Genomic DNA, 23,653 nt, shown 5'->3' on the forward strand with positions numbered 1-23,653 from the left:
TCTCTCCCTCTCCATATCTCTCTCCCCGTCTCTCTCTCTGTCTCCCTCTCTCCGATCACTGCAGACAGAGATCAGTTTCAGCACCAGGGTTCCTTCTCCGAGCAGATACGTGGTGGTCGTCCACTTCCGCCAGCCGGAGCACACCACCTTCCCCGTGGAGGTCGTGGTGGACGCAGGCCGCAGATGGATGGGTAAGTCTGGACACCAGGGCCTGTGGTGAAGCCTGGGGAAATGGAGGGGTTCCTTACCTGGATGTAAGCACGGAATTATGACTGTGGTGTCCTTTTAGAGGATTGGCGATTCTGGTATCGGTAAATGTGGGGGCTTGGAGGTGGTTCCCTGTCAGATTAAGGCCCAGCCCCGCCCCCCTCCACTCGCCCCCTCTCGCCTCCCGCCCACATGACAAGATGATCAAAGGGCTCGGACACACTTCCCCTGATGGGCCTGATGGGAAAGGATTACCGTGGAGCACGCTAACACATCCCACTTCTTCTTCTCTCTCCACCTCTTTCTCTCTCTCCCTCTCTTTCTTCCCCTCTCTCCCCCACCCCAACCCGCCCTCACCCTCTCCTGCTTGGTCTCTTCTCGTACCCTCTCTCTCCTCCCGTCTCTCCTCCTTCGCCCCTGTCACCCTCCTCCTCTCGTTCTCCTGCTTCTCTCCCCTCGGTCCTGCCGTCCAGGTTCAGTCAATGCCTCCCTATGCCCTGCGCTGTCAGGCTGCAGGGAGCTGGTCATTGCTGAGAAGCGCATCGCCCTTGATCTTCCCCAGGAGCCTCTGACCATCTCTCTGAGGGTACCGCCTGGGAAAACCCTCACTCTGGTAAGATGTTTGTACCAGTCAGCTACCAAGGTCTTGTGGTCCCTTCCAAACACACATCACGTGTTTCCCTGAGTTTTGTCCGAGCCCAGTTTTCAGTGTTGGTATGCTGTATTAGACCTAACTCTTCACAACAACCAGGTTGCCAGATTAACCCCCCCCCACCCCTCCTCAGTTGTACCATCTCCCAAACAACAACAATGAGGGTTCTGTATTCTACCTGGACCCCCCCCCCCCCCACACACACTCAGACCTATTAGAGCTAAGCTCTTAAACCCACTAAGGTAGGGTAAGGCCAGAGTTTAGCCTGTACTGACTTTGGGGCTGTTTGTTTTACCTCCCTGCACACTGCAGTCAAGACCAACAACCACTCAACACTCAAAGCAGTGTTTTATTATTTTTGCCCCCTATTGTTAAACACGTTCTCATCCCTTTAATCTGTTTTTAGATTACATTTAGGTGGGATTAGATGTTGTTTACCTTGGATTAGCATCAACATGGAAGAGAGATAGTACGTAGTGGGTGAGATAGTTGCTGTTTGGTTCTTATGAGATTGACGTTGATGTTTTGTTCCGCCTCAGGATTATATCTTGCTGGTTCCTGATGATAGTTACACCCCTGATCTCCTGAAAGAGAAGCCGCTGGATAAATCTTCAGATTTCAGCCGACTGTGTGGGGCAGAGGGGTTCTCCATACCGTACGTACATGTATCTGCTGGTGGTCTTCTCCAGGCTCAGGGAATCAGCGCCAAGCAAAACAGTGTCCTTATGACATTAATCATGATTTCTCTACTGTTTTTATGAGAAAAAATGAGTATGTCCTGGAGTGTCCTGGATTACTTGGCTTCCCGTCCATATGAAATCTTCTCAACTCTGAGTCCTGAACATATTGAACATTTCAGATTGAACAGTTTCTGTAAATGCCATTTGAGCTTTTGTAAATGTCGCCCTCTAGTTGTAGTGATAGAGTGCTCCACCTTGCCCGTCTCCTCCCCTCCAGCCCCAGGACGTCCTCTCGGTTCTGCCAGGACTCAGCCCGCTCTCTAGTCGCAGCCTTCAACGACGGAGCGCTGCCTTGTAGCTGTGACCAGGCTGGGGCTTCTGGACCCACCTGTGATCCGCTGGGAGGCCAGTGTCACTGCAGGCCGCATGTGATTGGCCGCCGGTGTACCAAATGTGCCACCGGATACTACGGCTTCCCGTACTGCAGACGTGAGTTTGGGTGTCACCCAGTCTCCTGTCCATCTTATCAATACGAGCAAAAAAACACGTTGGCTCATTGTGTGTTGCTGTATTCCTCTGGCGGTTCTGATCAATTCCTGTTTCAGGCCATTGAAGCATTGAAAGACTGTAAGAAAGGCTCGGACACTCACTGCAGACACCAGATAGACGGTTAGATGTCAGACAGACAGACAGACAGACAGACAGACAGACAGACAGACAGACAGACAGACAGAGAGACAGACAGACAGATGTAAGACAGACAGTCATCACATAGATCGACAGACAAACCGACAGACAGACAGACATCAGACAGACAGACGTCAGACAGACAGACAGACAGACAGACAGATTGACTTGATTCGACTTGATTGATCCCATGCCCGTCCCCCAGAGTGTGAGTGCGGGGTGCGTCTGTGTGACGAGGTGACGGGCCAGTGCATCTGCCCGCCCCAGACGGTGCGGCCGGCGTGTGACGTGTGTGCCAGCCAGACGTTCAGCTACCACCCCCTGCTGGGCTGCGAGGAGTGCGACTGCTCGCCCAACGGCTTGCAGGCCAGCGCCGGCCCCGACTGCGACCGCGACACCGGACAGTGCACGTGAGTGCACCAGCCGAGTTGTTCATAGTGTTATGGAGGGATGGATCATATTGTCACGCTATATGAATTCAGTCCTGCTGTTTTATTTCTTGAGATTTGATTTGTCTGTAGTGCTTGCTGCACAGAGCATGGAGATAAATGGTGTGTGTGTGCGTGCGCGCGTGTGTGTAGATGCAAGCCCAGGATTGGCGGGCGCCAGTGTGACCGATGTGCTGCTGGATACTATGGCTTCCCTGGCTGTGTACCGTGTGACTGTGCCCAGGGTGGCGTGACCCCTGAGGTGTGCCACCCCAACACGGGCCAGTGTCTCTGCAAGGTGAGCCACCCCACACCCAGGCCACAGACCCCGAGCACACACTGTTTCAATGACACCCACTCAGTCTGGACCCATTTTTATTTTTTTGAATTTTTTTTCATGATCACATGTTTTTTTGTTTTTTTTTGTGGTCACTTCCTGTATATCGTTCAGCCCTGACAGGGTGTTGTCTTGTGTGTTCTGCAGAGAAACATGCAGGGGGACCGCTGCACTGCCTGTCGTGAAGGCTCCTTCCACTTTGAGCCCTCCCACCCCAGTGGCTGTATCATCTGCTTCTGCTTCGGAGCCACTGACCAGTGTCAGAGCTCCAGCAAGCGCCGGGGCAAGGTGTGTGCGCGACTGTGGGGCTCAAACGTCAATGCAGGAAGTTGCACATAGGAAACCTGCTCAGGCAGATTAAGGAACACATCCCTATCTAGCCAAGCCATCAGCAGCCACAGCAGAAACCCAAATTCCAGACCCTCAGCCTAGTCACACCTGCGGAACACAAACCAGCTATGTTCTGTGGTGAGCACAGCATGCACTACGTACATACATCTTACGATGCCTCTAAAAGTCTGCTTCCTGTTCCCTCCCTCCAGTTTGTGGATATGCAGGGCTGGAGGCTGGAGAGGGGAGACCAGGAGGAGGTGTCCTCGGTCCTTAACCCCAGCAGCAACACACTGGTGGCTGACATCCAGGAGCTGCCTACTGCTGTTCAAGTGCTCCACTGGGTGGCGCCCCCCTCCTACCTGGGAGACAGGGTGAGTGCAGGGACAGTCCTCCTGGTTCCACAGAGAAATGCAGAAAGGCATCTGAGGGAAATGTAGTTCTTCTTTCTTCTTGAGGATTAAAAGGGGTCTGGACATTGGCTCATGTTTCAGGCAGACAATGACAATATAATTGTATTTATGTTATAAAACTTCCCAGTTATAAATGTTATAAACCCAGTCAAGGCTCCAAATGGCCAAAGAATCTTGTCAAATTGTTAATGGGTTTTTCTTTGAATGTAATTTATATTGGAGTCATTTTTAGGGGTTTACATCAACTCGGTGTCCATGTCTCATTCAGGTGTCGTCCTACGGAGGCTACCTCACCTACCAGGCCAAGTCCTTTGGTATTCCTAGCGAGGGGATGAATCTGTTGGATAGGAGGCCAGACATCCTGCTGAGTGTATGTATACAACACAACCTAACATGCTCGCTTACTCACACACACACACACACACACACACACACAAACAAACTCACACTCACACACTCACCCACTCTCACATACACACACACACACACACACACATACTGTGGAATAAATTGGGAATTCCTGTGTGCTTGCATTATTCACTAATCAATAGACCTAGTCATTGGATACTAGTTAGTATGTTCTCATGTAAGCTTGCTAATAAAAAGAGTAGATTGTGTCTATTTGTCAGGGTTAATAGATGTTCGGGGTCAGGAGAAAGTACTGGCTAAACGTTCCTTGTCATGATTACAAGGAGAGCTCCACCAATGAACTCTCTTGTCTGGGAGTTGTCACGTGTTGGGAGCTGTGAATCTCTTTTTCTGAGACTGTTGTAACGTCATTACTGCCTGACTGTCACTGTCTATGTTTACATTCCTGTGCCCTATAAAAGATGGTCCTCCGGCCTTCAGAGCAGAGAGAGACATGATTGAGACCTAAGCCTGGTGTTGTGTTGTCATTTAGTGTCAGCAGTCTGGTTTTCTCTCCCAGAACTCAACTGAACTTAGAAGAGACACTTCATGAAGAGACAGACAAAACACTTTCTTCATCAGCACACACACACCCACACACACACACAAACTCACACTCACTCTCACTCACTCACTCACTCACTCACTCACTCACTCACTCACTCACTCATAAATTAACCAGAAAGACTGCAAAAGCTTTCAGGTTCATTTGTGTGTACACCTGTCATTTCCTTCCTGCTGTGTCTAACTCCCTGTTGTGTCTGTGTGGTTGTCCCCAGGGCCAGGAGATGACCCTGGTCCACCACAACCCCCAGCCCCCCACCCCAGACAGACTGTATCAGGGACGGGTCCAAGTAGTGGAGGTATCTGCTCATAGACTGGAACTCTCCTGGGGGTGGCTTCTACACAGCTCGAGTCCAGATCACCACCAAGTCCTTTTATGTCAATGAAGATGTGCAGCCTCTGTTTACAATTGGAGCGTCTCTGTCTCCAGGGAAACTGGCGTCACGCCAGCAACAACAGGCCCGCCTCCAGAGAGGAGCTGATGACGGTGCTGGCCTCTGTGGAGGGTCTAAGGGTGCGGGCCCTGTACTTCACCCGCAGCCAACGCCTCAGCCTGGGAGAGGTGGGCCTGGAGGAGGCTTCCCGAAAAGGGGTGGGGGGCCCCGCCAGCACCGTGGAGGAGTGCGCCTGCCCCCCACAATACACTGGGGACTCCTGCCAGGTGAGAGAGAGAGAGAGAGAGAGAGAGAGAGAGAGAGAGAGAGAGAGAGAGAGAGAGAGAGAGAGAGAGAGAGAGAGAGAGAGAGAGAGAGAGAGAGAGAGAGAGAGAGAGAGATTCACCGTCTGGGGCCCCTACGGACCCCCCAGTCCAAAAGGGGTGTGGCACAGAAACAGAGTGAAGGACAAAGGGAGGGAGTGAGGGATGAGGAGGGTGATGAAAGACGGGAGTGAGGAGACAGATCTGTTCCCCCTTCGTCCTGTCATCCAGCCGGGCTGGGTGGGATGTCACGACACGCCTGAACAAAGAGCCACGCCTGTGCTCGGTGAGGTCACGGCCGAGAGGAATGCACACGGAGGGGTATTGGCCCGCCCGTGCGTGTAGCCTCCCCCGGGGCCGGGATGCGAGGTACGATCACACAGACGTGATGTTAGCAATCCAACATCTGCAGCCGTTGTCACGCGGACGTTTTGTAAACGTTTCTGCCGGCCGTGGTTTGATCTGAGTTTCTTTCTCTTGCCTGGGTGGGTCTCCACGTCTCCTGCTCCCATTATAGAAATTCGTAGAACGGGTGGGGTTTTTGTGGGAGATTCTGATATGATTTTCCTAGAAGTACGCAGAGTAACCTTATATGTTAGAAGTGGGTTATTAGTCTCGGAGATGGAATCCTACCAAGGATGTGTGGTGTGTTTGTTCTGACTAACGAATACGTAATGAGGTGGATGACACAACTATGGGATGAGAAGGTTCCACACTCAGACCAGACAGTGAGTCACTCATAAAACCAATTTCTAATGCACATTACACATGTGACATTTTATTAACTAAGCAGATGCTTTAATCCAAAGTGACTTAGAAATTGTGCTTATAGAAAGTACAGGATCAGAAATGCACACCGTCTAACACTATTGTGGTGGTCAGATTCAACAGCGTTCTTTATGTCTGTGAAAACATTCTTAAAATGTTTTTCGGCCTCATTTAGACCTAAGTCCATCTATAAAACCCATCACAAGTTGTGGCTTGATCCTCCTACCTGTCATTAAAGTTGATATTTATTGATTTGGTTGTTTTTAGATGTACTCTTAGAACTCAATCCATAATGTTGTGTGTCTGTGTGTGTCACACTCCGCTGGTAGGGTGTGTTCAGAGGAAATGCATAATATGTGCCCTGAGGCGCTAAGAACAGGAGAGGTGCCTTGACGCATATCCAGGCGTGGCACTGTATCTGGCAACCTCACTCACACACACGCACACACAAACACACACGGGAGTGACTGCTAAAGCAACGGTCCCGAGGACAGATGTGTGTGTTTGCTGTTTGGTTAGTGTGATTCAGGTGTCTGAAAATGTCTGACCCCTCACACAATCACACTTCCATGCTCAACACAATCACCTCCACACCTGTGCACACACAACGCACTGAAAAACAGTGACAAACCATTTGTAAAACACAGCATCGACTGAGCCACACCCTCGACAGCAACCTTTTGTTAATGAATACGCATCTTTAGCCTCTTACTTTTCTTTATGACTTTCTGTCTGTGTTAGTGATAGCAGTGTGTCGTTGCTGTGCTCCATAGTTGTGTTTTTATGTTAGCGTGTGTTTGCGGGTTCCGCGCCGGTGTGTACTGTGTGTGTGTGTGTGTCCTAACACTTCTCGGTAAAGCTGAATCAGATAGGTGAGGTGCTATTGGGCGTGGCCTCCGTGTTTGTGTGTGTGTGTTTAAGAGGCAGCCACTGGGGAGAAAGGAGAGTTATTTCAGCGGTCTTGAGCCATAGGAATGTCAGACATGCGTGCGGATAGACACAGGGGTACAGGTGTGATACTACAAGCCCTGGGATGGGCCGCTCTGCTCGGACTATGCAGCGCAGGGAACAGGCCTTTCCATGGCTGGGAGAAATCTCGCCCCCGCAGACAAGACCAGGGGGCCCAGCGGGTTCACTTCCCCTCTCTTAACGGACACGGAGGACAGCAGGTCCAGTATCCCTCGGTTCATGACCAGGGAACACAACAGCTTCAGTACCCCTCTGTCCATGACAGAGGGCAGACTGCTCACCACCCGTGTGTTACTGATGACACGGCTGGATCTCAGATACAGGTAAAACAGCGGGTTGATTTGAAGTCTGAGGTGCTGGTTGACTGAGAATCAAGGGGATTTTTATCGGGCTGCTGTGTGTGTTTCTGAACATTGAACCCTGCTTGTGTCAGTGGAGAGCACAGCAAGAATGTATCAACGGTACTCAACTCCTGAGGCCAAGTATATCATGTATTTCATTTGTCAAGCCAGGACACATACCAGTACACACATGCAAGAGCAATTGACGACTGACACACCTAGGTACACTTAGGAAGTCTGGGGCTTCGCTTTGCCGATGTCACTTGGTAGGTTTAGCTGAAAATGTGTTGTAAAAAACAGTAAGCATCATGTTACTTTATACACGTAGCATGCTTGTGTTCCTCTCTAACGGAACCAACTAATAGAAGATCTGATGTCTTGGTCCTTTGTGTTTATCCTGTTGTGTTTTCTGTGTGTGTTCCAGAAATGTGCCCCTGGGTACTACAGAGAGCGTGGTGGGCCCTATCTTGGGCGCTGTGTGCCCTGTAACTGCAACGGCTTGGCCAACGAGTGTGAGGAGAAGACCGGACGCTGCCTGGTAAGAGCTCTGCCCCACATGGGTCAAGTTTGGTACTTGAAAGTCCTTTCAAATATTTGACTGGACTCGCTGGGCTCTTTGTTTTTCACATGCGGACACACACACACACACATATCAGGGAGTCAGGTGGCTTAGCGGTTAGGGAATCGGGCTAGTAATCGGAAGGTTGCCAGTTTGATTCCCGGCCGTGCCAAATGACATTGTGTCCTCGGGCAAGGCACTTCACCCTACTTGCCTCGGGGGAATGTCCTTACTGTAAGTCGCTCTGGATAAGAGCGTCTGCTAAATTACTAAATATAAATATATAATTTAAATACATATATGGAGAAATAGATGTTCCATATGGGTAGAGCTGGACACAGTCTTAAGTCACTTTGACTCATGCAAGCAGAGCTCCCAGTGAACAACCCAGTCTGTTTTTCCTCTTTGGTAAACTGAACACCAATATTTACAGGATAGTCTTTGTAATGTTACTTTGTGTAAAGGAATATACCCACCAAACATCACGTCTAACCAGCTTTTCATTTTTAAGGGGGATTTTGACTTGGAAATGTAATTGAAGAAGCTATATGTGCCGGAAAGAAAATATCTTAATCTGAATATATTTGGGTAGTTAGGTCAGCTACTCAGTATTAAGCAATGAGATGATGACCACAGATGAAGAGTACACACCTACATGGTCACCATGGCAGCCCGTCTGTCACCAGGGTGAGCCACAGCTTAGTCAGGGTCTCCTGTCTGATACAGGGCATCCCCTGTGGGCCCTTCTGCCTGTCCCTGACACCACCACGTACTGGCGAGCTACCACAGCAGAAGAGTCTCCCTCTCTCATTCACCCTCTGTCTTTTAAAGCAGAGGAGTCCTCCCTCGTTCATCGCTTTTTTGGCCTTCTTTCCTTCTTTCCTTTGGTGTTTTTTAGCTACCAATATTAGGAAGAAACCCTATACCTCTAGAAGCTCAACAATGTCTCCTCTTGCGCAATTTACTCATGACTGGACCTGTGTGTGTGCGCGTGTGCGCGTGTGCGTGTGTGTATGACATACCGAAAACACATGACTGAGAGCCCTCTTTTGTCACCCCGTTTCTCAAAAGCACAGTTTTTTGTGTGGAAATGCTTTGGCAAGCTTGGCGACCTTGCCCAACAAGCATGAAACTCCCCGACTCCAGTCCTGGGGTTGTTGTTATGTACATATGTCAGAAAGGGTATAGAGTTTGTTTGTGTGTGTTTACCTGTGTTTGTGTGTGTACAGCTACTCTGGTAACTTAAATGGCAAATAACCCTGTACTCCCCCCTTCCACAGAACTGTCAGTACGACTCTGCCGGAGACAGGTGCGAGCGCTGCAAAGACGGTTACTATGGAGACCCCATCCAGAGGACGTGCCGTGTGTGTCCGTGCCCGTTTGACGTGCCAGCCAACAGGTGAGGGCTAGCTGCGGAGCCAGCCTCATGCCAAGCTGTTGCATCCAGTACACCCCTCCAACTCACACACTCTTGTTTCCCCTTCTCCAGTTTTGCGGTGGGCTGCAGAGAAGTTTCCGGAGGGTTCCAGTGTGTGTGCAGACAAGGGTACACCGGAGAGCGGTGCCAGAGGTGGGTGTTCTGATTAAGAGCAGGTCAAACCTCAGCACATCACCCCCGTGTCTTTATGTCGTTGAGGTACAGATCAAACCCTCTTTCTCTTTTTCCCCCCAACTCACAGATGTGCCCCTGGTTACTACGGTGACCCGTTAGCTCGGGGAGGGAGTTGCCAGCCCTGTGACTGTAACGGCAACGGAAATAACTGTGACTCCAGGACAGGAGGTTTGTGTTTGTGTGTTTGCAGCAAACAACAACTTCAACATGTCAGCAATCCAGTTTAATCACAAACAGTGATATCCACCTAAACCATGGAGATGATCTGCTTGTTTTGCAGTGTGCAAGAACACCTTACCCAAAGACACCAACACAGAGGATCAGTGCCTGGGTGGGTGGAGTTACGACCGCAAGCCAGGCAGGAGTAAACAACCACAGATACGGGCTGATCAAATGATTGATGATGTGTCTCTGTGTGGTTTCCCAGATTGCGATAGCTGTGCCCAGACCCTTCTAAACGATCTGGAGAGGCTGGATGACGAGCTGAGCAGGATCAAGACTCAGCTAGAAAACGCCAGTGCCAGCTCCTCCTCCCATATCCGACTGGCCGAGCTGGAGAAGGCCATTGCTGACACCAAGGTAAGGCCCAGCCAGAGAACACCTCAGCCAGCAAGTCACAACCTGGGAAGAACGACGCACCTGCACACACACAGGCACGGATCTAACCGCGGATATAGTCTTTTCATACAGGGATTTACTGTGGTGTACATACTCATGTACTCATTCTGTATATCACTGTACTGTATATGTCAGTTTCTCATTTTTCTCTCCCATACGCTGCGGTACTGGGTGTGTGCTTACTCAAACATTCCTGGCTGTTGCTGATAAGAGATCAGAGTGAGTCGGTTCCAGAGCTGTGTGGCAAGTCAACACATTGTGCAGATAGTGCTAGTTGTGGTTGGGACTTGTGGTAGCTGTCTTCATGGTGGCTATGGTCTCAGCACTTTTCTCAGGCGTTTTAGCTCCATTCCTTATGCTCAGCTCTTTTTGTTTTTGTGTTTTTTTGTGTGTGCAATGCTAACCTTCATAGACAGCCTAAGGGGTCAACATCCATCGTTAGGAAAGTCTCCTCCATCCAGAGTCCTCTGGCGGTTGCTACTTTTCTCATTTAGCCCTCATTAAACCAGACCTCATTAAATATAACATGGCAACCTTGCCAAGAGGTAAACAATGAAACAAAGGTCATAGAAACACTGTGATGAATATGACCTTGTCTAACACGGAACTTCTATGCTAATAATTCTCCTTTCTTTTTTGGTCACCCAGATTCTAGTCAACAAGTTCAGCTCCAGTGTTAACAGTCAGAAGCCCAAGGTTGACCAGCTGAAACAGGACACACAGACTCTTAAAGAGGACATTGATCATCTCAAAGCCAAGGTAATGCTGTAGATCCATCCACTTTCATATTTGATTGTGTATGTGTTCTGAAAATGAATCAAGGTTGTGAGTCGGTACAGTACATGATCGTGTGGAGATCTTATGGTGCGTGTGTGATCTTTTCAGGCCGATGACAAGGCTGCAGATGCCCAGAAAGCGATGAATAACGTGGACAAGACCCATCAGAGAGCTCAGGATCTGGACCGTGATGTCAAAGACCTGCTGAAGAAGATCCAGGGTAAATACTACCTTCTACTTCTTCTTCTCCTTTCATTTCATTATCTCTCTCTTGTATTTTTTCAGATACAAATGTAGCATCAACTGGATATGTATGTGTGTGTGTTTGTGTGTGTCTGTGCAGCTTTGCTGGACCAGCTGAAGGACACCAGTGGAAACACAATTCCAAACGAGGATCTTACCAAGATGCTGGAGGAGGCCCAGCGCCTGGTCAAGGAGATGGAGCAGAAGAACTTCAACCCCCAGAAGGTAGCGGCCGAGAAGGAAAAAGAGGAGGCGCAGAAACGTAAGTCTCCATTTCCCTAAAGGCTCCTAAAACTCTTTAAGCTTCTGCCCATCTATGATATTAGAAGGGACTACAACAGATTTGGCAAGAGTCCCCAGAGATAAGGAATATGTGATGGAACAGTAGCCATAACTAGTGTGTCTCAGTTGTTAGTTAGGTCATTTTGAGGACATTTTGAGGACGTTCATGTTCCATAAAATTAAAGACCATGACACACCAGAAACACACCAGAAACCTCCCTAAGGTTCCGATAAACCTAAACTCTAACCCAGGTCTTTGCTGTCTTCCCACCGGGCTTTAGTCCTGGACTATATCAAGACCAACATCAGCAGACAGTGTGATGTGAACCAGGAGGCAGCTGAGAAGATCAGTAAACTGCTGATGGACTACCAGGCCAAGCTAAAGGACCTGGAGGAAGCTCTGAAGTTAGCCGGGGACACGGTGAAGAAGGCCAACACCCAAAACGGACTCAATGCTGTGGCCCTGGAAGACCTTCTGGTAAGACCTTCCCATAAGAATAGACACCAGAACTCCCACATAACCCACTATGGACCACTGCCCTGCACTCCAAACCTGGAACACAAAGCACCATTATGCACCTCATTGAATTCATAAAGGTGTCGGACCAGTTGTGCTGTTGAAGAAAGGCTAGGGCAATACGATCAAGGGAAGGTTGGTGTTACGATGTGAAATGCTCTCTCTAAAGCTTGTGAGGTTTGTATTGGACAGAAGCGTATCCAGGCCCTGGAGAAGGAGCGGGAAACTGTCCAGGGCCAGATTGCCTTGGCGGAAGAGAAGCTGCGCGACACCGCAAACCTCCTGAAAATGTTGGATGACAGCAAAACGGTAAGCTTGGCGCACGGCACTCACACACACAGACACACACGCTAAACGCTAAAGTCTGAAAGCTCTACCCACCACCATCCACAACACGTTTGCTCTCATTCTTTGCTGTCATATGGCGTAATAGCTCTTCATAGTAAATTGGTGTGTTCAAACATGCTGGCCAGACAGATAGATGTCTGTGGTGAATGTATAGCTTGAGTGAGGCTGGCTTTCTAAACAGCCAATCTCTCGTCCTGTCCAGGAGTACGAACAGTTGGCGGCACAGCTGGATGGCGCCAAGACCGACCTCACCAAGCAGGTCAACATCATCTCACAGGCCGCATCCAAGGAGGACTTGGTGGAACGAGCCGAGAAACACGCAGAGAACCTCAGGAAGCTGGCCAAAGATCTAGAGGAGTAGGTTTACCGGGGATATGAGAACATACAGGACCATGACCTCATAGCTACAGGAGTGTCTTGTGAACTGTAGGCTGATGTGTCTGCTGGTGTTATGGTTCTGAGGTGATTGATGGGAGAAGTTGGGGATGACTGCTTTCTCAACATGGGTAGCTCTGACTCTTAAGAAGTATGGGGTATATGTTTATGTTGGCTTGCTGCTGTCTGTCTTGGATCATGCCAGATGCTGCCACAGATAAATACCCCCATGCTTGTGGGTTCTCTCAGGTTGTTTATTGACATTTCCGGAAATCCAGATGCATGTGTTTACATGCGCCCCTCTCTGTCCTCTCTATCTCCCCCTGCTGTTGTCTCTCCCCCCTCTCTCCCCTCCTCCTTCCCCGTGACAGCGCTGTGCGGGACTCCAGCGGGCGCACCGATGTGCGCAATGCCATGGCAGCCATTGAGGCCTACAAGAACATCACCGACGCCATCAACGCTGCCGAGATGGCGGCCAAGGAAGCCAATGACGCTGCTGACAAAGCTCTGAAGGTAAGCCCAAGGCCTGGTCACTTCTCACTGGAACATCTACACCCACCTTCAGGAAGATGTGGACCTCAAAGCTAGTAGACATTGTTTAGGTAAAAGTTAGCCGGATGGACTTGGTCTAAGTGCATTCCAATGATTTCCTTGTAGGACGTTAAGAAGGAGGACCTGACAAAAAGAGCTAAGGCTCTGAAGGACAATAGTAACAAACTCCTGACAGAAGCAGAGGAGGCAAAAAGAGATATGACAGGTGACAAGATACGTCATACGTTAGATGTACTTATTTCAACTGTGACATTTCTATCAAGTTAGTAGCAGACCACTAAATCTGACATTGACACTAACTGCTAGCGACCACGTTTTGGCTAACAATTACAGACGCGTCCAATGACCTGGCTGACCAGAAGAAACGTCTGAAGGATGCAGAGAACAAGAAGAAAGGTTTGGAGAAGGACCTCCTGGATGCTCAGGCAGAGCTGAACAACATCAAGAGAGGTAAGATGTTCTGCAAACAGAAAAGAAAGTGTTAGACTCAAATTGTGACCAGCCTCAAGGATCACTTTTGCAGTTTCATCACGGGACGAGCTTCTTCTCCTCCCTGAGCCGTCCTCACCTTTTGATTCCTCCTCTCGCCGCTCCTGTCCTCTCAGATGACATTGGCAACATGATTGATGAGGCCAAGCGGAAGGCGGCCGCAGCTAACGACACGGCGGGCAGCACCATGGACAGGCTGGACACCATCCGCGAGGAGCTGGACAAGATCAGTGTCCTGCCGTCGAGCGGCAACCTCAGTAATGTGATGGAGGACGTGGACAAATCAGGTGAGGAGGAGTTGCCGTTTGGGGTCAGGCCACATCTGACCACCAATGGATTCCTTGGTCCTTTCTTGGTCTGTTTCTTTTTCTCTCTCTCGATGTCTCTCTCTCTCGATGTCTCTCTCTCTCGATGTCTCTCTCTCGATGTCTCTCCCTCCTAATGTCTCTCCCTCCCAATGTCTCCCTCTCTGTCTCCCACTCTCTCATTCTCTCTCTTCGCCCCCCCCCCCCCTTCAGTGAAGGATCTGTTGAAGACCATCCCAACCCTGGAGGATAAGATAGCTGAGGTTGAGAACCTCACCTCCCAGCTCTCCCCCATCAATAACGTGACGGAGAACATCAAGAGGATCAAGGAGCTCATTGAACAAGCCCGTGATGCCGCCAACAGGGTAAGAGGAACCAGACACTCCGAAAAATCAACTCAACTCACTCTTGTAGAAGGAGTTTAAGGTGTAGGAGAAGAAGGTGTAGACCATGGCCATCGATCTCAATTCTGTTCGAACTTCAGACATATCTTTTTAGACCGCTGGTCTTTAAGCCTGTTCTCTGTCTGACTTTCTTTCACTCTCTCTGTCTCTCACTCTCACTCACTCTCTCTCTCTTCTGTCCAGATTGTGGTCCCTATGAAGTTCACAGGCGAGGGCCACGTGGAGATGCGTCCTCCCAGAGATCTGGAGGATCTGAAGGCCTACACAGCCCTGTCGCTGTCCCTGCAGCGCCCCAAGCTGTCTGGCAGGGGTGACAACCGCAGGCGCAGACAGGCCCCTGAGGACGAGGGAGACATGTTTGTCCTCTACCTCGGCAACAAGAACGTGAGTGGTTACCGCTCACTTCTGTTTCTTTTTGTCACACCGAGCCATTATTGTTGTCTCGCATCCTATTTGCCGTTCCCTCTACTGAACGAAATGAAGTGTGTACAGGTGTGTGACTTTGTTGGATTAAGTTCTCACCGTTTTTCCCCTTGCTTCCTCTAGACTTCGAAAGATTACATAGGCATGGCCCTGAGGGGGAATGTCCTGTTTTGTGTGTACAAGTTGAATGAGATGGAGTATGAGATCAAGACAAGCTCCATAACAAGATCCATTTCTGAGCTATCCTTTTTTGACAAGGTGGAACTGAACAGGTAACCCGTCCGTCTAACTCCTCCTGTCCTGGAAAGTCATCGTAGATGTGACAGACTGTAGATTTAACAGGCACAACATTTGAGTACTGTTTCTATGGTTCTCTGTTCAGGATCTACCAAGATGCTGAGGTGATATTCACCCAGCTCTTCTCGTCCAACACTCCCAATCCTCCCGAGACAACCACCAACCAGGGACAGTTGGCCAAGAACCTTCTAGACCTGGACCCCAGTGATGTGGTCTTCTACGTAGGGGGCTACCCTAACGACTTCACCGTAAGCACCAGACCATTCACAGCAAACAATGGATGACATCACAGAAGTAAAAACCATTTGCCTCCCACAGTAATTAGGCATGTCAGAGCTCTGGCAACTCCTCCTTTCCTCTTCATTTTCTCTCCAGCCTCCTGCGCCTCTCAACTACCCCAAATACAAGGGGTGCCTTGAGCTGTTCACCTTCAACGAGAGATTCATCAGCCTGTACAACTTTCAGAAGGCAGTCAACATTAATGTGGAGCTTCCATGCAAGAGGTATGTTCAGACTGGAACCAGGGCTAGCCACCCCGTGGTCTTCCTGTGTGTTAATAGAGGGAACTGCAGTAACCAACACACCCAGAATTCATCTTTTTTCTCACGTAAAAAAGGTTACAGTTATACAATCCTTGTCAAGGATTTGAGGTCATGAGGTCAATCTGTTTCAGACCCCTCTCTCTTCCTCTCTAAATTAACATCCTTCTGACCAGATTCATCAAGCCTGCTAAATGTGAGTACTTCGAGGGCACTGGCTATGCCAAGTTGAGAATCGGTAAACAAGAGAAATTCCTGATTATTCTTCTCGAAGCCGTCAATACACGCTCAGAGAACAGCCTGCTCGTCTATATTGGAAATGAGGTACATCACACTATAATCATCTTCTCCCATGTGCTCATGGTTTGTATTTCCAAAGGCATGTCTGGTGTTATGAATACAAATAACCATGTGCTACATGTTAGGAATAAATATTTTCTTGTGTTTCAGAACATTTACTACGCTGTGACGATTGAAAGAGGCCACATTTTCATACACAGTAACCAGCTCCCAGAACCAGTAAAGAGTGCAAACAAAGTCTTCCCTGTGGTAAGTACGGGCTTGCTTCAGATGATCTCCAGGATTGTACTTCATTAGGATTAGAACATTTGGACTGTAAATATGGCAGTGAATTGTTTGACTAAGAACGTTTTGTCTCCCTTTTCAGATTGGAAATTCGGCGAATGTTATGGTCGTCATCAACGTCAACAATGAAATCAAGGTTCGCGTTGCCTCCAAGTATGTGGCTGAGGCTCCTGCCCAGTACAGTCCTGAAATGTTTGATGCCTACTACCTCGGTGGCCTACCGCAAAGCCTCAGGGAAAAGTGCGTAACTTTATCAATTCCATAAGCTACGCCGCCTACGCCATATTGTCCTTTATGTATTTGACATGTGTCGCACACATGTCGAAAAACACAACTTGTGTGCACCTCTTGTTTCTCCTTCTGAGACACTCATGAGTTCTGTATCTTTCGGATGGTGTTTATTACCCGTTCAGATCCAACATCACCGCACCACCCCTGAAAGGATGGATCGAAAAGATCAGTCTGACAGGCAATACCCCGCTGTTCCTGGAGAAGGTGGGCATCAGTCAAAGCTGTCCCACGGACTTCCTGGTAAGTTTGAACCTCATTACCTCAAAGTGCTCCCTGCCCCGTGTCAATCCCTATTGCGCCCCAGGCTGCATGCAGTTAGAGTAAATGACAGGCTTTTTTTCTGATTGGTCATTGTCCAGCACCACTGGACATGCAGTGGTCCGGAACCACTACATAGGACTACAAAGTAGTCACAGTAGCAATTCATGTCTCTCTGTTGACCAGGTGTCTCGGAAGGCTGAGTTTGCTTTGGGCAGTTTCCTGACAGCCCCCCCCCGAGGGTTCAGTCTGGCCAGCGATGTCACTCTCTCTCTGGGCTTCAAGAGCACTGAGAATGAGGGTCTCCTACTGCAGAACAGCCAGGAGGTCAGTCGGACATCCACCTCTTTTTCTCAGTCATTATTTATGAATGTGGGACATGTTTATGTCCCTCCAGATTGTCTTCATCTCTCTCTCTTTTTTGTATCTGGCAGGGCACTGGAATAGACCTAGCCTTGAAAAACGGTTACGTGATCCTGAAGTTCAACAACCAAGTTTTTAAATCAAATAAACAGTACCAGGATGGCAAATGGCATTATCTGACAGTCATCAAGAGATCTCAGAGGTACCAGATTGGCTCTCATCCAGATCCCGAATGAATAACTAACAGAAAATAGGCAGCTCATGATATAAGCGTTCACCACCAGGTGACTCATTCTCCCATGTCCCTTCTGCAGACTTGAGCTGCGTATCGATGAGGAGGACCAAGGTCAGCCTCAGAGCTCCTCTTCCTTCGTGGCCAACCCTGATAACTCTGTGTTCCTGGGGAAAGACACCCTCAAAGGCTGCCTCTCTAACTTCTACACAAGAAGGTACTGGAAACTTGTTTCTACTTTAGGGTATTTGTTACTTGTCACAAACTTTTAGTATTACACTTTTACAATTGTTTTTTTTTTCACAAACTAAAAATAAATAAATTAATAATATTCAAATAACTTTGAATAAATATATAAAATATATAATAAAAAAGTATTTTTTGACAAATATGTATTTTTTTTTTGTGTGTCTGTTCCAGGCCAGCAAATTTGTACCGGCCTGAGGACCTTAGCCAGTTCAAATCTTTTGGAGACGTTCTTCTGGACATGTGCAGCACTGACAGACCCCCCCAGCTGATGCTGGACAGCAACACCAACAAGAGGGTAGGCAGTGCCTCTCACACGCACCCCAGTCCTTGAATGTTTGTGTTTTCAGTCCATACATTAACATTAAAAAGTCAGTTAATCTCTGAAGACTGCAAGATATCCATTACAGACCAAGTCTCACTCTCGTTTAAGTGTTTCACCGTAGGTGGATGTTGTTTGGGATCAGAGTGTTCAAATTGTGTTGTGCTGCTTTGTTTCCCTCAGTTTACCACAATGGAAGGATGATCCTCAGCTGCCATTTAGGAGGAGAATGTTCTATTGATTTTAAATGACTTGAGATTCTAGAAGCCATGCTTCATTTGTTTGCACAAGCCCCACTGTTTTTGTACCCCTCTGATAAAAGAGATGTGTTTTCATTGACACTTCCTACATTTAATCATACAGCCATTAAACACCATTCTATTTAATGCATACCCTTTCAAGTTTTGTAATCTGATGGAAAGATTTGGGAACATTTATGGAAAACTTTGAGGACTTGAAATGTTCAAAGAAATGTTCTGCTCTATCTCCAATCATCAACAAATGCTTTTCTTTTGCTATCATGTGACTCAACAATAAACCTCTTTGTCTAATCAATCATCCACAAGCATGTGCTGCCTTAACCTGATCACTCTGTGTCATACAGACATTTATGAACCCATTTGGTTGTTGATTAACATTCCCCCTCTGGGCCTCACTTGAGCTCCGTTGACTAGACTGGGGAAGCTCTTGATGTGGAAGGGATTAAAGTCGTTGGACCTGCACTCTTAAGAGGCAGCTTGCATTGGAGCATTGTACATGGCTAAACATGAAACACAAAATCCCTTTTAAATGGCCACTTTGTGAAAGAATGATTGCTTCACTGTACACATTCACATCAGATTCCCTTTCTACATATAATGAGAGACAGTGGATGATACAGAGGACATGTTGGAGCACTGAAGTGCTCCATTCAATGGAATGAAAGGCCCATATGCTAGTACAGTTATGTTCTCACGAAGCATGAATCAATCAATCAACAAATAAATCAACCAATCAATGATTCTGATCATTAGAAATGATTAGCCTCTTGAACCCTATGATATGGGTCAATTATCTAAGCTCAATAACCTTACCTTATCAGGAAATAAAATATATAGATCTTCAGGGCCTGTTTCAAACCAGCTTCAAAGTAAACCCTCCCCATGCTATTTGATATTCCTCAGATGCTTATCAATTCAAAAGAGCAGATTACCTCCAGCCGGTAGATAACACCTCGGCCTGCTCACTGCCTTGAAGCAGGAACATACTGGCTGTGTGTAGATAGAAAAACCTAGGTACAACTTGCATGGAAACACAGGCACACACCTGTGTCTAAAACACTCAGCCACCAATCCAGGGTCCCATTCTCATTCCTTTCTTTCGATTGATGTCATTGAATCCCTTAGCCTAAACCCAAACAAAAATATATGAGATACAAAAGGGTTGTCAATTAGGAACCCTGATTTTTGTCTTTTTTTTTTCATTGCATGAAATTATAGTTTAAAGGTGTCGAGCCAAAAACCCCAGGTCACGAGGATAGTGAGATGAAATGCAGTCACACTGCTACTCAAAGGAAGAGCCTCTGGTGCCATCCAGTGGGAGATGTCTTTATCTGTTTTCTAACATTAAAACGTAACCATCCCCCTGTAGACAGACACGGTAATGGGATCCTTAATGGGCTCATGATTTCACATGTTCTCTGTGGATCACTCAGTGACAAGACCTTGTTCAGTTCACCGCTCCTCTGATTTTAATGACACACCGTCCCTAGTCTATCTAAGTATCTTAAGTTAACAGTGACTCTAAACTCAAATTCATTTCCATACAGATGGAGTGCCCTGGAAATGTTTATGGTGCAAGCACTACCACCAATGTAACTGCTGTACATGAGCTCATCCGGTATGAAGTCTAACTGTGACCTGTGTGTGTTGTGTAGACGGGCCATATGGAGGTGTCAGATGAGAGTCTGTCTGTGTGCACGCTTCCTGCCCAGGTCAAACATGCCTTCCATGTAGGGGGTGCTGTTAGCAGACTAAGCTACAGCCTTCCTTCCACAACCACTCAGACCAGGTGAAGACAGCCCACCTCATCCCAACCCCCCCCCCCCCCCCCACACACACACACACACACACAAATCATACACACGTGTGCATAAAAGCCTGACCAGTCTCCCTCCTCTCCTAGGCCTCACTTCTCCCTGGACGTCAGGACCAGGTCTGCTGAGGGTCTGCTGTTCTATGCAGCCACCAGAAGGGGGCAATCTCACCTTGCTCTATATTTGTCCAAGGGTAGAATAAGACTGTCTGTAGGAAAAAAGAAGGAGATCTTCAACAGGGAGAAGTACAATGATGGAAAATGGCACTCGGTTAGTGAATGTAATTGAATCTATAACATTTTATTCACAAGGTCATTTCTTAGTTTCAGGTCTTTCAACTAAGTATCTGTGATAATCACTGTGTGGCAATGTCGCCCGATGCAGGTCATATTCAGCCTGGAGAAGAAGAAGTTCCGACTAGTTGTGGATGGCATCAGGGCCCAGGATGGTCAATTGACCAACGATGAGGCTGCATCCATGGAGCTGTCCTCACCTGTCTATTTGGGCAGTGCCCCAGGGTCCTTACATTCAGTGTTAAAGGTGCACTTAGTCAGTCAATCAGTCATTCACGCTCTCTCCCACACACGCACACACACACAGAAGATAAGGATATGTTTACCGTGACAAAGATACAGTTGTCCGATTCTAAAGTCAACAACATAATCATCAAACTTGTCTTTCCTTGTAGTCTAAGATCCTCCCAAAGCAAAGCGTGTTTGGCTGTGTCCGCAACTTTAAGAACAATGGAACTCCTATGCCAGAGCCCAGTACCAACCATGGTGCCAGCCCCTGCTTTGAAGGACAGACACAGAGTGGCGCCTATTTCTCAGGACAGGGGGCATATGTCATTATCAGTGAGTGTCAATACCACGTTTCAACCCCCATTACTAATGATGATGATTATGAGGGTGATTAGGATAGGGAAGGGAGCCAAGACGCTAATGACATTGTTGCCTGTTCTAGATGATTCCTTTGTTGTGGGATCCAGCTTTGAGCTGGTGTTTGAGTTCCGTCCCCGCGGTCACAGTGGGGTCCTGCTGCACGTGGGGGACAGCCAGCCGAGACCTCGGTCCGACGCTGGCCATCACCTCAGCCTCTACATGCTTAGAGGAGAGGTGAGACGGACATTAACACAGTCATTCCCACTTGCTGGTCCTTAGGCTTTTGTGAAGCAGTGATATGATTTGTGTCCACTGGTTTCCAGTGTCAAGGCTGTAGACATTATAAAGACCAGCAGGTATATGGATGGGAGCCTTTCTAAAATCATACTTGCATTCCTCCAGGTGGTGGCACAGGTGAACAATGGAGCAGGTGAATTTAAGGTGTCTGTTAGACCCAAACAAACACTGTGTGACGGAATGTTCCATAAAGTAGCAGGTATGTTACAAAGTCCTTACCACATACACTATTAAGCCACAAAGTAACCTGTACTGAACTGTTTGTATAACCTCCAAAACACTGTAAATACGTTCTCTTTTAAGTGACTGTGGCCTGTTTGTATCTCTGTCATACTAGTAATCAAGAGGAAAAACGTTGTGGAGATGCATGTGGACACTGTCGGTCACTATAAAATTGGACCACCCTCCTCCTCCTCCACTTTGACCAATGACCCGCTATATGTGGGAGGCATTCCTGGTGGGTATGACTGAAGCACACATCATAGTTAGGGGATGGGGTAGGGAAGTGGCTGGCTTGGAATCAGAGTATTGCTGGTGAGGACCATAGGCCTGATGGGGTTTGTAGTGTGTTATGGAAATGTGTCAAGCATCTGGTTTCAGGCATTATCAATCCCTTAGACAGCTAGTGACCAACAAGAAACCCCCCATTGATGCTTTCCCATTAGATAAAGACTTCCTAATCTAAACACCTTCTCCGTGGGTCTCAAAGTCAAAGGTCACATCTGTCCGAAACATTCTCTCCTCTTACCAACACAAACTTCCATAACAAGTGATACTGACAGTACTATTGATGGTGCCAACCAGACTAGCTCAGTGTGCTGTGTCTCATTCCGGTGTAGAAGTGTCCAGGCACCCGAGCCTCCCGGTCACCTCCTCCTTCCTGGGCTGCATCCAGAACATGCAGATCAACGAGAACCTGGTCTCCTTTGAGAAGCTCTCAGGGGTGTTCGGTCCAGTCAACACCCGCGAATGTCCATCCGGATGAGAGGCCCTTCCAGTCAACCACACCCCGGGACCACGCCCACGCTGGACGCCACGTGCAATCAGTCACGGAGAATGTGTACGTGTGAGGATGTGTGTGTGCTGTGTGTGTGTGTGTGTGTGTGTGTGTGTGTGAGAGTGAGTGAGTGAGTGGGATAGAGTTGTCAGATTCAAATGTTTTGCTCTGAATCAGGAACAAAGAGAGAGGAACTATTCTGTTTATCCCTGTATTTATTTTGCAGTACATTCTTTATAACCACCTTGTTACTGAATATATTCTAATATTCGGGTGTTTCAGCATCTAGTTTCTCAAGCAGTTTTGTGTCTCCGTTTTCTTTGTCTTTCTTGATCTGGATTTAGCTCAATCTAGATAAAAACGGTTAGAGTGATTGATTAGTTGATTAAGTTCACCAAATAAGCTACCCTGCACTTTAAGACACAAAATACTTGTCACTTTCAGTCCAAAGTACGGTATTCCCTGTTAATTTTCTGACTAAGAAAGGAATATTTATACAGTATGACACCTAGCATTCTTCCCAGCTTTCTACAAAAAACAATGTCTGCCAATCCCAGTTTTCCTTTGATGCATTGTACGTCCTGTACTGTAAAGAGGCCAGTTCACAGTAACCTGCTGACTGGTTTGAACAAGATGATTCCACTTCAGACAACCTTAGGATCACATGGTTTTACATGTATTAGCGTTTTTTGTATAGCCCTATACCGTATATCAAACTCCATTTCCATGTACTGTATGCTTCAATTGCCTTATATGTTCCGAATGTGTCTGAAATGTCTTTATAATGCACTATATGTAATTGATTCAATAATCATTTGAACCTTTTCTAGGTTCCCTTGGGACCATGGCTCAATTCCAATAATCCAGAAAATATGTTGCATTGAATTTGGGTATACCTCAGATTAGGTTGTGTACAGATAAATGTACTAGATATTTCAAAATAAATACAAAATTTAGCACAATCCTTGACATGTGGTCACAATCTACCTTAAACTACGGAACAATGCAGTATAGTATAATATATTAGGAGGATACTGTGCATGCATTCCTGCCTCTGATCATGTTGTTCATTTGTAAGCAGTTACACATCGTCCTATTTATGTCTGTTGTTAATTGATTGGCCATAGCTAGATGTTTTTATTTGTGCAATCTTTAACGATAATTTCTTTATAAAGAATAGCATGTTCATGTCCAATGTTATTGTGTGGCTTTATTATACATTTTTCTTCAAACCAATTAGCTCTTTGACCTGTTGGCCTATGTCATTTAATAAGGTCAACTTGGGT

At 47.5% G+C, this 23,653-nt stretch overlaps 1 protein-coding gene across 1 annotated transcript in view; it reads left to right on the forward strand.

Moving 5' to 3' along the window:
• LOC146270826 (laminin subunit alpha-3-like) overlaps positions 1–23,562 on the forward strand; it is a 55,284-nt gene extending 31,722 nt beyond the window's left edge. The window contains exons 30-77 of the mRNA XM_084708450.1: positions 65–191; positions 681–820; positions 1,399–1,514; positions 1,817–2,028; positions 2,432–2,636; positions 2,808–2,952; positions 3,139–3,279; positions 3,534–3,695; positions 4,003–4,104; positions 4,922–5,005; positions 5,137–5,367; positions 7,906–8,019; positions 9,321–9,439; positions 9,530–9,610; positions 9,720–9,820; positions 9,933–9,983; positions 10,080–10,231; positions 10,919–11,029; positions 11,156–11,267; positions 11,391–11,552; positions 11,854–12,050; positions 12,282–12,398; positions 12,640–12,794; positions 13,184–13,325; positions 13,470–13,569; positions 13,698–13,814; positions 13,970–14,140; positions 14,372–14,523; positions 14,746–14,946; positions 15,109–15,257; positions 15,368–15,530; positions 15,658–15,785; positions 15,998–16,145; positions 16,272–16,370; positions 16,489–16,646; positions 16,820–16,937; positions 17,142–17,282; positions 17,390–17,520; positions 17,633–17,767; positions 17,971–18,094; positions 20,034–20,167; positions 20,282–20,462; positions 20,577–20,732; positions 20,881–21,046; positions 21,156–21,307; positions 21,476–21,569; positions 21,708–21,827; positions 22,210–23,562. Of these exons, the coding sequence (XP_084564576.1) occupies positions 65–191; positions 681–820; positions 1,399–1,514; positions 1,817–2,028; positions 2,432–2,636; positions 2,808–2,952; positions 3,139–3,279; positions 3,534–3,695; positions 4,003–4,104; positions 4,922–5,005; positions 5,137–5,367; positions 7,906–8,019; positions 9,321–9,439; positions 9,530–9,610; positions 9,720–9,820; positions 9,933–9,983; positions 10,080–10,231; positions 10,919–11,029; positions 11,156–11,267; positions 11,391–11,552; positions 11,854–12,050; positions 12,282–12,398; positions 12,640–12,794; positions 13,184–13,325; positions 13,470–13,569; positions 13,698–13,814; positions 13,970–14,140; positions 14,372–14,523; positions 14,746–14,946; positions 15,109–15,257; positions 15,368–15,530; positions 15,658–15,785; positions 15,998–16,145; positions 16,272–16,370; positions 16,489–16,646; positions 16,820–16,937; positions 17,142–17,282; positions 17,390–17,520; positions 17,633–17,767; positions 17,971–18,094; positions 20,034–20,167; positions 20,282–20,462; positions 20,577–20,732; positions 20,881–21,046; positions 21,156–21,307; positions 21,476–21,569; positions 21,708–21,827; positions 22,210–22,355 (6,663 nt within the window). The 3' untranslated portion in view covers positions 22,356–23,562. The remainder of the gene's footprint in view (positions 1–64; positions 192–680; positions 821–1,398; positions 1,515–1,816; positions 2,029–2,431; positions 2,637–2,807; positions 2,953–3,138; positions 3,280–3,533; positions 3,696–4,002; positions 4,105–4,921; positions 5,006–5,136; positions 5,368–7,905; positions 8,020–9,320; positions 9,440–9,529; positions 9,611–9,719; positions 9,821–9,932; positions 9,984–10,079; positions 10,232–10,918; positions 11,030–11,155; positions 11,268–11,390; positions 11,553–11,853; positions 12,051–12,281; positions 12,399–12,639; positions 12,795–13,183; positions 13,326–13,469; positions 13,570–13,697; positions 13,815–13,969; positions 14,141–14,371; positions 14,524–14,745; positions 14,947–15,108; positions 15,258–15,367; positions 15,531–15,657; positions 15,786–15,997; positions 16,146–16,271; positions 16,371–16,488; positions 16,647–16,819; positions 16,938–17,141; positions 17,283–17,389; positions 17,521–17,632; positions 17,768–17,970; positions 18,095–20,033; positions 20,168–20,281; positions 20,463–20,576; positions 20,733–20,880; positions 21,047–21,155; positions 21,308–21,475; positions 21,570–21,707; positions 21,828–22,209) is intronic.
• The last annotated feature ends 91 nt before the right edge of the window (positions 23,563–23,653 follow it).

This window comes from Hypomesus nipponensis, chromosome 10 (genome assembly GCF_054491055.1).
Source record: "Hypomesus nipponensis isolate SF chromosome 10, ASM5449105v1, whole genome shotgun sequence".
NCBI lineage: Eukaryota > Metazoa > Chordata > Actinopteri > Osmeriformes > Osmeridae > Hypomesus > Hypomesus nipponensis.